General features: G+C 41.8%; 1 protein-coding gene across 2 annotated transcripts in view; it reads left to right on the forward strand.

Annotated features, from left to right (window-relative positions):
* The window catches only part of LOC149290128 (unconventional myosin-XVIIIb-like), a 45014-nt gene that overhangs the window by 19487 nt on the left and 12647 nt on the right, over window positions 1-12880 (forward strand). For both annotated transcript variants that reach the window (XM_089489997.1, XM_089489998.1), the window contains exons 18-35: window positions 1-94; window positions 228-411; window positions 1859-2051; window positions 3367-3476; window positions 3560-3625; window positions 3734-3862; window positions 4138-4281; window positions 4479-4568; window positions 5005-5124; window positions 5282-5390; window positions 5965-6092; window positions 6457-6611; window positions 7474-7597; window positions 8469-8669; window positions 8767-8877; window positions 9607-9711; window positions 9850-10005; window positions 12119-12232. The exon at window positions 1-94 is cut by the window's left edge and continues 66 nt beyond it. In XM_089489997.1, the coding sequence (XP_089346123.1) occupies window positions 1-94; window positions 228-411; window positions 1859-2051; window positions 3367-3476; window positions 3560-3625; window positions 3734-3862; window positions 4138-4281; window positions 4479-4568; window positions 5005-5124; window positions 5282-5390; window positions 5965-6092; window positions 6457-6611; window positions 7474-7597; window positions 8469-8669; window positions 8767-8877; window positions 9607-9711; window positions 9850-10005; window positions 12119-12232 (2333 nt within the window). The remainder of the gene's footprint in view (window positions 95-227; window positions 412-1858; window positions 2052-3366; window positions 3477-3559; window positions 3626-3733; window positions 3863-4137; window positions 4282-4478; window positions 4569-5004; window positions 5125-5281; window positions 5391-5964; window positions 6093-6456; window positions 6612-7473; window positions 7598-8468; window positions 8670-8766; window positions 8878-9606; window positions 9712-9849; window positions 10006-12118; window positions 12233-12880) is intronic.

Below are 12880 nucleotides of genomic sequence, written 5' to 3' on the forward strand. Positions count from 1 at the left end.
ATGCTGTCCGCTACGACGCTGACGGATGGGTCGGCAAGGCCAAGTGGAACCTTTCGGCTGAAAATGCTGTCCAGGTCTTGCAACAGTCACAAATGTAAGCCCCTCACCTACATCTTTCCATGATTTTCCTCCATTGGCGGTCTCCCATCCAAGGGCCGTCCAGGTCCGACCCTGCTTAGCATTCATTAATGTTAACGGCTTACCCTTCGCATCCCTCATGTGAACAGAGAGGCTGTAAAGGGGCTTTTCGGGGGCCGCTCCAAGGTCCCCCTCATTTGCCGCTCGGTGGCCGGACTGGAAGGGAGCTCCCAGCAGGCCTTGCAGCGCATCGGGTGCGTACGCAAGACCTTCGCCACGGGGTTCGCCGCCGCCAAGAAGAAGTCCGTCTGCGCCCAAATCAAGCTCCAAATGGTCAGTAACAAAAAAATTTTTGGGAGGGATCAGATTTGTCGCCTCTGAAGATGTTGAACATATCTCTCTATCTCTATCTATCTATCTATCTATCTATCTATCTATCTATCTATCTATCCATCTATTTATCTATTTGTCTATCTATCCATCTATCTATCTATCACGCTGTAATCCTATCTCTATTTATCTATCTATCTATCCATCCATCCATCCATCCATCCATCCATCCATCCATCTATCCATCTAATCTATAACCCTATCCATCACTCTATTTATCTGTCTGTCTGTCTGTCTGTCTATCTATCTATCCATCCATCCATCCATCCATCTATCTATCCATCTCTCATTCACTCTATCTATCTATCCATCACTCCATCCATCCATCCATCACTCTATCTATTTCTATCATTTACTCTATCTATCTATCTATCTATCTATCTATCTATCTATCTAGCCAGCCAGCCATCCATCACTCTATCTATCTATTTGTCTATCTATCCATCTATCTATCACGCTGTAACCCTATCTCTATCTATCCATCCATCCATCCATCCATCCATCCATCCATCCATCCAATCTATAACCCTATCCATCACTCTATCCATCACTCTATCTATCTATCTATCTATCTATCTATCTATCTATCTATCTATCTATCCATCCATCACTCTTATCTATCCATCACTCTATTTATCTGTCTATCTATCCATCTATCTATCATGCTGTAACCCTATCTCTCTCTCTCTATCTATCTATCTATCTATCCATCCATCCATCTCTCATTCACTCTATCTATCCATCCATCCATCCATCCATCCATCACTCTCTCTCTCTCTCTCTCTCTCTATCATTCACCCTATCTATCTATCTATCTATCTATCTATCTATCTATCTATCCATCACTCTATCTATCCATCCATCTAATCTATAACCCTATCTTCTCTCTCTCTCTCTCTAATCTATATTATCTATCTATCTATCTATCTATCTATCTATCTATCTATCTATCACTCTATCTGTCTAATCTATTTTATCCAGCTATCCAATCTATCACTCTATCTATGTAATCTATTTTATCTATCTAATCTATCTACCTACCTACCTACCTATCTATCTATTGTATCTATCTCTATCTATCTATCTATCTATCTATCTATCTATCTGTTGTCTCTATCACTCTATCTATCTATCACTATCAAGCTCTTTCTGTCTCTCTCTCTCATCCATCTATCTATCTATCTATCTAACTATCTATCTATCTATCTACATATCTTCTATCGCTGTCTACCTTTCAGATTTGTCGCCTTTGAAGGCGCTAACCGTCTGACCAAAACTACAGAGGTCCGAGAGAGTGACCGTTTGCGCCACCCTCCTCTGGATGCGGTCAACGGTCAGCTCTAGGAACCAAACTCTATGTCCTTCTCTTGCGCTTCTTTTCTTTTCCTAGGATGCCATCGCCAATCTGGTGAAGCGTACCCAGATCCATTTCGTCCATTGCCTACTTCCCAAAATGGAGGCAGACAAAATGGAGGAGACGTCCCTCCACCGAGAAGGAGATCCAGGAGCATGGGACATCCCATCCCTGCGCGCTCAGCTCTCCGGAGGACAAATCCTGGACGCCTTGCGGTTGCATAGGATCGGTGAGGATGGGCCTTGGGGTCAGATGAAGGGTATGGGCCTCTGTGGCTTGGTCAGTCCCAAACTGGAGTAGATTCCATGACCGAACGGTTGGACGGTGATGGTCAACTAAATCCAACTGGAGTACAGACCCATTATCTCAATGGTTGGATGGAGCGTCCAACCCATAAGTAAATCCCATGGATTCAATGGTTGCGTCTCTACTCTTGTTGGGTAGAGTGGAGACCCAACTGTTGACCCAACTGTTGAACCAACCGTTGACCCAACTGTTGACTCAACCATTGACCCAACTGTTGACCCAACTGTTGACTCAACCATTGACCCAACCGTAGACCCAACTGTTGATTCAACCATTGACCCAACCATTGACTGAACCATTGACCCAACCATTGACCCAACCTTTGACTCAACCATTGACCCAACCGTTGACTCAACCATTGCCTCAATGGTTGAATGTAGGGTCCAAACCATAGATAAATCACATTGATTCAATGGTTGGGTCTCTACTCCAGTTGGGTAGAGACCCAACCGTTGACTCAGTAGTTGAGTAGGGAGTCCAACCCATAAGTAAGTCCCATGGGTTCAATGGTTGGGTCTCTAGTCTAGTTGGGTAGAGACCCAACCGTTGACTCAACCATTGACTCAGTGGTTGGATGGAGGGTCCAACCCATAGATAAACCCAATGGGTTCAATGGTTGGGTCTCTAGACTAGTTGGGTAGAGTAGAGACCCAACCGTTGACCCAACCATTGACTCAATGGCTGGATGGGGAGCCCAACCCATAGATAAATCCCATGGGTTCAGTGGTTGGGTTTCTACTCTAGTTGGGTAGAGTAGAGACCCAACCATTGACCCAACCATTGACTCAGTGGTTGAGTAGGGAGCCCAACCCATAGATAAATCCCATGGGTTCAATGGTTGGGTCTCGTTGACTCAACCATTGACTCAATGGTCGAATGAAGGGTCCAACCCATAGATAAATCCCATTGATTCAATGGTTGGGTCTCTACTCCAGTTCGGTAGAGTAGAGACCCAACCGTTGACTCAACCATTGACCCAACCATTGACTCAACCATTGACTCAATGGTTGGATGGAGGGTCCAACCCATAGATAAACCCATGGATTCAATGGTTAGGTCTCTACTCTAGTTGGGCAGAGTAGAGACGCAACCATTGACTCAACTATTGACTCAACGATTGAGTAGTAAGTCCCATGGATTCAATGGTTGGGTCTCTACTCTAGTTGGGTAGAGACCCAACCGTTGGCCCAACCAATCCAACTTCTGTCCTCTCATCCTCGGAAATCCGTCCCATGCAGGTTACGCGGACCGGATGGCACTGACGCAGTTCCGGCGGCGCTTCCAGATCCTGGCGCAACCGGTGATGAAGAAGTACACCTCGGCATACGAAGCGACGGACGAGAATAAGGTACGTAGTAAGGGGAATACATAGGATCCTAGAGTCAGAAGGGACTACTAAGGGTCATAAAGTCCAACCCTTTCCTTCCATAGGCTTTAGAGGAACTCTTCCGTGCTTTGGACCTGGAAAAGAAGAGCGTCGCGGTCGGACGCAGCCAGGTACGGACAATTTTGGGGGGTCAGGGATAGCCCCCCTGGTTTTCCAGGATGGTGGCGGACGTCGTCGGTCACTCTGTCCATCCGTCCGTCCCTTTGTCCACTCCGCAGGTCTTCCTGAAGTCCGGCATCCTCCAAAGGCTGGAGAAGCAGAGGCAGAAGATGGCCGCCCCGAACCTGTCGCTGCTCCAAGCGGCTTGCAAGGGCTTCCTCTCCCGCCAGAAGTACAAGGAACTGAAGGTGAATCCATCCCACGATGCAATTGGGGGATAGGGTCCCATCATCCCCAGGATGGTCTTCACTAGAAGATATCATCCCAAGTCTTTTGATGATGAGTCCCATCATCCCTAGCAAAATATATGGACGTCAAGGGATGGGGGTTGATGGTCTTCCTAGACCTTGAGTTGATGGGTCCTATCATCCCCAGGAGAATTTATGGGTGGTCAGTGGATGGTCACCAGCTGGTCAAAAGCAGAGATGACCTGTGGATGATGAGTTTTACGTCTCGGTTTCAGGTCCAGCGTTTGGCCGTCCGGTGCATCCAGAAGAACCTGGTGGTCTTCCAAAGGGTCAAGACCTGGGCCTGGTGGACACTGATGGGCCGGATTCGGCCGCTGCTGACCGCCAGCGTCTCAGAAGGCCAGCTTTGGGCCAAAGAGGTACTAAGTAAATTCGCTCAAAATTTGGGGGAATTGAATTTTAATTAAAATTTTTGGGGAATCAGAAATTTTAATGAAAATTTGAAAGTCAATGCTGGAAATTTCATTTTGAGAATTAGAAATTTTCAATGAAATTTTCAAATTCTTGCAAATTTTAGGAATTGGTTTTTAAATATTTGTTTCCTGTTTACAAATAGGAGGAACTCGCAACACTGAGGAAAAAGCTTGAAAATTCGGAGCTTTCGCGGCAAGAACTGCACCGAAACGTGGAATCGCTGGAAACCAAGGTGAGGAACATAAACCTTTTGTTGCTACTCTGCGTTTACTATCGGGAGACGGTCCATTTTCCATGCAAGAATACATAGAATATTATAGGGTTACATGCAGGAATACATACAACACTAGAGTCACATGCAGGAATACCTAGAATTCTATAGGGTTACATGCAGGAATACATAGAATTATAGAGTTAAATGCAGGAATATATAGGATTTTATAGGGTTACATGCAGGACTACATAGAATTATATAGGGTTACATGCAGGAATACATAGGATTTTATAGGGTTACATGCAGGAATACATAGGATTTTATAGGGTTACATGCAGGATCCTAGAGTCAGAAGGGACTACTAAGGGCCATAGAGTCCAACCATCCTTCTGCCATGCAGGAATACATAGGACACTAGAGTCGGAAGTATCTTTTCTAACTCTTCTATCCACAGACTATTGATCTCATGACGGAGCTCTCAGATGAACGGCTGAAAAGTGAAGCCGCCTGCCGCATTTTGGACGGTGAACGCGCCGAACGCCTGCGAGGGATGAGAGAGATCCGAGAACTACAGGTAAGGGAAGAAGAAGAAAGTTTGTGCGGTGTGTGATAACAGTGGCTCAGACCACAAACTGAACGCCAGCCCAGCATTGTGGTGCTGCGGCGAAAAAGGCCAATGCAATTCTGGGTCGATTGTTGAGGTTAGAATCCCATGTATTCCTGCATGGCAGAGCAAGCATGACGAACTCCAGAAGAAACTTGAGGCGGTCGAGAAACAGCTGGAGGAAAGCCAGGAGCAGCTCCGACTGCGCGAGATTGGAACCCGGGACTCTGGGAACGGTAGGAAGGGTCCTATGTATTCCTGCATGGCAGAAAGTGGGTTGGACAATATTACCCTTAGTAGCCCCTTCCATCTTTAATACTCTATGTATTCCTGCATGTCATTCTATATAATTCTATGTATTCCTGCATGTCACCCTATAATCCTTTTCCTCTTGCTCTTTGCTGGCGTTTTCGTACGCTCCGTTGTCATATCCGATTCGTGTCTTGTGCATCTTTGTGTTTAAAAAGCCACCCTGGAGGGTTGTCGTTCCAGATCTGTCGAAACGGAGTTGACGCGGCGGACGCAAAAATCAAACGCCCCGGTTGTTGTTTTTTTTGCATGAGCAACGAAGGTCATTGCAAAGGTCACGACCCGAAAATTAATTAATCATTGAATTAATTGCAAATAATCGCACATTTAATGAATTTATTAGCGATTAATGATTTTGCGTCACAATTTCGTGCGATTGTTTAATTAACGTGCAAAATTAATTTAATTGCAAATTTGAATTCGTCTTGGGATCCAGGTTCGAATTCCTCCCGTAATAATAATAACAATCCCTCCTATTTCATTTTCGCCCCGTATTGCCAGGCAAGGAAGAATGGCGGACAGCGCTGGTCTGCATGCAGACAGAGATTGCGTTACTTCGGAAAAGGATGGCGCAAACAGAGGATCACCTGGAGGCAGAGCAAGCGGCCAAGAAGGAGGCGGAGCAGAAGGTGGGGCCCTGTGCTGCGGCATTCTGGGATTTGTAGTTCCAGAGGTCTCTAATGCAACCAACCACTATCACTCTATCATCTATCTATCTCTCTGTATCTCTATTTCTCTCTATCTATCTATCCCTCTTTGTATCTATCTATCTATCTATCTATCTATCTATCTATCTATCTATCTCTGTATCTCTATCTATATCATATCTCCTATCTATCTATCTATCTATCTATCTATCTATCTATCTATCACTGTATCTTACCTATCTACCACTATCTCTCTCTCTCATCACTCTTTCTCTTATCTATCTATCTATCTCTTCCCTCGGAGTCTGTTTCTCCCTCCCTCTCTCTCTCTCCCTTTCTTCCGCAGCTGAGCGAAGTGCAGGTGTCCTTTGAATCCGCACGGTGCACGGCGCAGCAGCTGAAGCGCAAGTGCAAGCGCCTGTCCTCCGACTTGGAGGACGCCCGGCTCTCGATGGAGAACCAGCAAAGCAGGACCCACGAAATGGAGAAGAAGCAGAAGAAGTCAGTTCCTCCATATACTTATATGCATTATGTTGTTGTTGTTGTTGTTGTTGTTGTTATTATTATTATTATTATTTTGCACAATTAAAAATTGTTATTTTTTGCACAATGAAAAATTATATATATATATATATATATATATACACACACATATATTGCATTATGCTATTATTATTATTATTATTATTATTATTATTATTATTATTTTGCACAATTAAAAATTGCTATCATTATTATTAATAATAATATTATTATAACATGATGGAATGGGATTTTTTTGCACATTGGAAAAATTGCTGTTATTATTGCATGATAAAAAATTGGATTTTTTTTGCACGATGAAAAAATGATATTATTATTATTATTATTATACTTACATAATGAAAAATTGAGATAATTTTGCACAATGGAAAAATTTCTATTGTTATTATTATTATTATTATTATTAAACATGATGAAAAATTGGGATTTTTGCACAGTGGAAAAAATTGCTATTATTACTATTATTATAATTATTGAAAATGAATATTTAATGAAAAATTGGGATTTTTTTTTGCACAATGCGAATATTGCTATTATTATTAATATTAATATTATTATTATTATTTTGCACTATTAACAATTGAGATTTTTTGCACCGTAAAAAAATTGGGATTTTTTTTTTGCACAATGAAAAATTATGGGATTTTGCATTATTTTTTTTCCCCGTGCGATATTGTTTGTATTATTTATTTATTTGTTTGTTATTTATTTATTTGCACAATGGAAAATAAAATTAATTATTATTAATTATTTTTATTATTTATTTATATATTTATTATTTATTATTATTTATTTAATGCAAAATAAAATGATGCCATAGGTTCGACCTGCAGTTGGCGAAAGCTTTGGGAGAATCGGCATTTGAGAAAAGTCTCCGGGAGAAAATGACACACGAGAACACGGTCCTCCAATTCAATCTGGGGACGATGCAACAAAATTTAGAGGTCGGTCCCAAATTAAATTATTATTTTTTAAAATATTATTAGTATTATTATTAAAATATAAAATAATATAAAATATTAAAAAATGAAAAAAAATTAAAATACATTAAAAATAAAATATAAAATGATTTTTAAATAGTAATATTTTAAAAATGTTAAAAATATAAAATCATATAAAATAATAATATTTTAAAAATAAAAATATTAATATAATATAATAATATTTTTTGTATATTAAAATGTAAAATAATACAAAGTATAAAATAATAATATTTTTTAAAGTATAAAATATAAAATAATATAAAATAATATTTATTAAAATATTAAAATAGAAAAAATATAAATAGTAAATAATAAAATCATGTTTTAAAATACATTTATGTATATAAAATACAAAATAATAATATTTTAAAAATATAAAATACAATAATATCAAATATAAAATAATATTTTTAAAAACATCAAAATATAAAATGTTAATAATATTTTTAAAAGTATTAAAAATATAACATAATTAAATTATAAAATAATAATATTTTAAAAGACATTTAAATATATAAAACATAAAAATAATAATATTTTAAAAATGTTAAAAATATACAATAATATCAAATATAAAATAACATTTTAAAAAAACATTAAAATATAAAATGTTAATATTTTTGAATTATTAAAAAAATAAAATAATATAAAATAAATAATGTTTTTAAAAATATTAAAAACAAAATAATATAAAATATAAAATAAGAATATTTTTAAAAATATTAAATATATTTAATTGCAAAATATATTAAAATATTAAAATATATTTTAATTGCAAAACCTCTTAATTTTCATTTCGTCCCGCATTCCTTTATTTATTCCCTTCTCTCAGCAAAAAGAATTGGAGAATTCACACTTGAAGCAGCGGATCGAGGTTCTAGACGCCCGGCTGAAGGAGCTTGGTTTGTCCGAAGTTCCGGATCCGGACGCGGTGGCCGTCCTCCGAAAGAAGCTCTGGGACTTGGAGGACAGTTCCTCCAAGCAGCGGGAAGAGCTGACCCTCCAAGCAGAGAGCGTCGAGCGGCTGGAGCAAGTGAGTGGACGATGGGTCTCGGACCCCTTGACCGCCCGTCCTCCCTCGCAGGGCCGTCGCGTCGGGTTTGACGGTCCACTCCTTTGGGGTTTTTCAGCTTCACTTGAGGCTCGAATTGGAAATCGAGAGGATGAGGCAGCTCCACCTGAAGGAAATGGAGGACAAAGAGGACGAGTTGGAGGACGTCAGCCAGTCCTGCCAGAAACGGGTAAAGGACAAAATGGGCTTGACCGCTTGGGTGGACAACTGGACATGTCCCTCCAAGTACATCTATGGTCCCCAAATTGACCCAAACCTAATTAAAAGTATTGGGCTTGACCACTTGGGTGGACAACTGGACATATCCTTGAATCCATCCAAACCCTACCATGGGGGATTGGGCTTGACCGCTTGAGTGGACATCTGGACATGTCCCTCCATCTATAGGTCTCTGAATCGATCCAACACATACAAGGGGATTGGGCTTGACCACTTGAGTGGACATCTGTACATGTCCCTTCAACTCCATCTATGGTCCCCGAATTGACCCAAACCCAATGAAAGGGATTGGGCTTGACCGCTTGGGTGGACATCTGGACATGTCTTTGAATCCGTCCAAACCAAACCAAGGGGCTTTGGGCTTGACCGCTTGGGTGGACATCTGGACATGACCATCCAACTCATCTTTGGTGCCTGAATCGACTCAAACCTAACCAAAGGGATTGGGCTTGTCCGCTTGAGTGGACATCTGGACATGTCCTTGAATCCATCCAAACCCAAGCAAGGGGCATTGGGCTTGAGCTCTTGGGTGGACATCTGGACATGTCCCTCAGTGTCCATCTATAGGTCCCTGAATTGATCCAAATACATACAAGGGAGTTGGGCTTGACCGCTTGGGTGGACCTCTGGACATGTCCTTGAATCCATCCATTTTTGCGCGTGTGCTCGTTTTTCGCAGCTTCGCCAGCTGGAGACGCAGTGCGAACAAGAGGCGGAAGAAAAACGGCGGATCCTCAACGAAAAGCGCGACTTGGAAGGCCTCATCGCTACTCTCTGTGAGCAAGTAAGGAGTAACTCCTCCGTCACTCACTTTTCCCGCGCAGGAAGCAGACCTGGGTTCGTATTTTTAAACAAAACCTAAAACGGCCGCTTCCTCATGGGTCGGAAAATGACACCCCTCGGTCTCGTTTTTTTGTGCCAGATCGGCCACCGCGATTTCGACGTCGAGAAGCGTCTGCGGCGCGACCTGAAGAGGAACCACGCTCTCCTGGCCGACGTCCAGCTCCTCCTGGAGACTTCGGGGTCTGAGTCAGGTCTGTTGGCGGCCAAAGAGGAGCTAGAGAAGCTCCGGACGCAGGTGAGTGACCAAGCATAGCGGTCAGTTGAGTGACCGAGGGCATCTAGGACCAAGGCCAGGCGAGGCACCAAGCTTAATAATAATAATAATAATAATAATAATAATATGTTTTATTTATAAACCGCTATTCCAAATAGATCATAGCGGTGTACAAGAAAATTATAAAACAGTACAAGAAAAATCTACAATTAAGATACACTGTATCTTCAGGCTAGCCCCTGATGACGCTGGGCCAGCCTGTTCTCTCCCTCAACGGCCGAAAGATGACAGTTATGGAGGGAGGGCACTCAGTCTTCAGGCTAGCCCCTGATGACGCTGGGCCAGCCTGTTCTCTCCCTCAACGGCCGAAAGATGACAGTTGTGGAGGGAGGGCACTCAGTCTTCAGGCTAGCCCCTGATGACGTTGGGCCAGCCTGTTCTCTCCCTCAACGGCCGAAAGATGACAGTTGTGGAGGGAGGGCACTCAGTCTTCAGGCTAGCCCCTGATGACGTTGGGCCAGCCTGTTCTCTCCCTCAACGGCCGAAAGATGACAGTTGTGGAGGGAGGGCACTCAGTCTTCAGGCCAGCCCCTGATGACGCTGGGCCAGCCTGTTCTCTCCCTCAACGGCCGAAAGATGACAGTTGTGGAGGGAGGGCACTCAGTCTTCAGGCCAGCCCCTGATGACGCTGGGCCAGCCTGTTCTCTCCCTCAACGGCCGAAAGATGACAGTTGTGGAGGGAGGGCACTCAGTCTTCAGGCCAGCCCCTGATGACGCTGGGCCAGCCTGTTCTCTCCCTCAACGGCCGAAAGATGACAGTTGTGGAGGGAGGGCACTCAGTCTTCAGGCCAGCCCCTGATGACGCTGGGCCAGCCTGTTCTCTCCCTCAACGGCCGAAAGATGACAGTTGTGGAGGGAGGGCACTCAGTCTTCAGGCTAGCCCCTGATGACGCTGGGCCAGCCTGTTCTCTCCCTCAACGGCCGAAAGATGACAGTTATGGAGGGAGGGCACTCAGTCTTCAGGCTAGCCCCTGATGACGTTGGGCCAGCCTGTTCTCTCCCTCAACGGCCGAAAGATGACAGTTATGGAGGGAGGGCACTCAGTCTTCAGGCTAGCCCCTGATGACGCTGGGCCAGCCTGTTCTCTCCCTCAACGGCCGAAAGATGACAGTTATGGAGGGAGGGCACTCAGTCTTCAGGCTAGCCCCTGATGACGTTGGGCCAGCCTGTTCTCTCCCTCAATGGCTTAGTGGTCAGTTAGTGGTCCGAGGGTGTCTGGGACCAAGGCCAGGCAAGGGACCAAGCTTAGTGGTCAGTTAGTGGTTTGAGGGCATCTAGGACCAAGGCCAGGCGAGGGACCAAGCTTAGTGGTCAGTTAGTGGTCCGAGGGCATCTAGTACCAAGGCCAGGTGAGGGACCAAGCTTAGCAGTCAGTTAGTGGTCCGAGGGCATCTGGGACCAAGGCCATGTGAGGGACCAAGCTTAGCGGTCAGTTAGTGGTCCAAGGGCATCTGGGACCAAGGCCAGGTGAGGGACCAAGCTTAGTGGTCAGTTAGTTGTCCGAGGGCATCTAAGACCAAGGCCAGGTGAGGGACCAAGCTTAGTGGTCAAGCACCTTTAGGACCAAAACCAGGAGAGGGACCAAGCTTAGTGGTCCGTTAGTGGTCCCAGGGCATCTAAGACCAAGGCCAGGTGAGGGACCAAGCTTAGCGGTCAGTTAGTGGTCCGAGGGCGGTCAGTTAGTGTTCCCCTCCCTTTTTTTTCCTCCTTTCCTTCTGAGAACAGATGCAGAAAGGAGGGGAGGGAAAAAACCTCGGAGCGTAGTAGTAATTGCGACTAGGTAGGCGCGAAAACGCGGTCTAATTAGTCGCGTTGCGGTGGAGATGCGAGACGGAGAAAAGATCTATTTAAACTAATTGCTTTAATTAGGGAACCTCAACACTTCCTCCTGTCTGTAACCGAAAGCTTTGTAGCATAGAAAAAGTGTTCTCTGTATTCCTGCATGGCAGAAGGATTCTATGTATTCCTGCATGGCAGAAAAAATTCTTTGTATTCCAGCATGGCAGAAAGTGGTTTGGGCTACAAATTTAATTAATTAATTTAATTTTAATTAATATTCTTTCCTTTCTGTCAGTGGGAAGAGGCCGCGTCACGATATTCGGAGGCTCAGAAATCCCAAAAGACGCTGGCTTTGGAGTTGGAAAGCCTCCAAACCGAACTGGAGAACGTCATCCGGAACAAGAATTTGGTAGGACTTGCGGCCCTTTGCGATTAATTAATTAGATGCCGCTTTAATTGCCAGGGTCCAATAATGCAAATAATGTTAATATAATAAATAATATTATTATATAAGTTTTATATAATTATGTATTATATAATATATAATTAATTAATAAATCGTATAAACATATACATCATTTAATTTAATTAATATAGTAAATAAATAATATATAAATCATTTAATTTAATTAATTTAATATAATAATATTATATAATAAATAATATAAATATACATCATTTAATTAATTTAATATCATAAATAATATTATATAATTAATGAAATTATGTATGTAATGTAATATAATAATATTATATAATAAATAATATAAATATATACATCATTTAATTTAATTAATTTAATATAATAATATAGTTAATAAATACATACATAATTTAATTAATTTAATATAATAATATTATGTAATAAATAATATATACATATAATTTAATTAATTTATTATAATAATATTATATAGTTAATAAATACATACACTAATTTAATTAATTTAATATAGTAATACTATATAATAAATAATATAAATATATACATCACTAATTAATTTAATATAATAATTATATGATAAATAAATAATATATATAATATTTAATTAATATA

Source organism: Sceloporus occidentalis, unplaced genomic scaffold (genome assembly GCF_023333645.1).
Source record: "Sceloporus occidentalis isolate IW3139 unplaced genomic scaffold, rSceOcc1.0.p SCAF_41, whole genome shotgun sequence".
In the NCBI taxonomy this organism is placed as follows: Eukaryota; Metazoa; Chordata; class Lepidosauria; order Squamata; family Phrynosomatidae; genus Sceloporus; species Sceloporus occidentalis.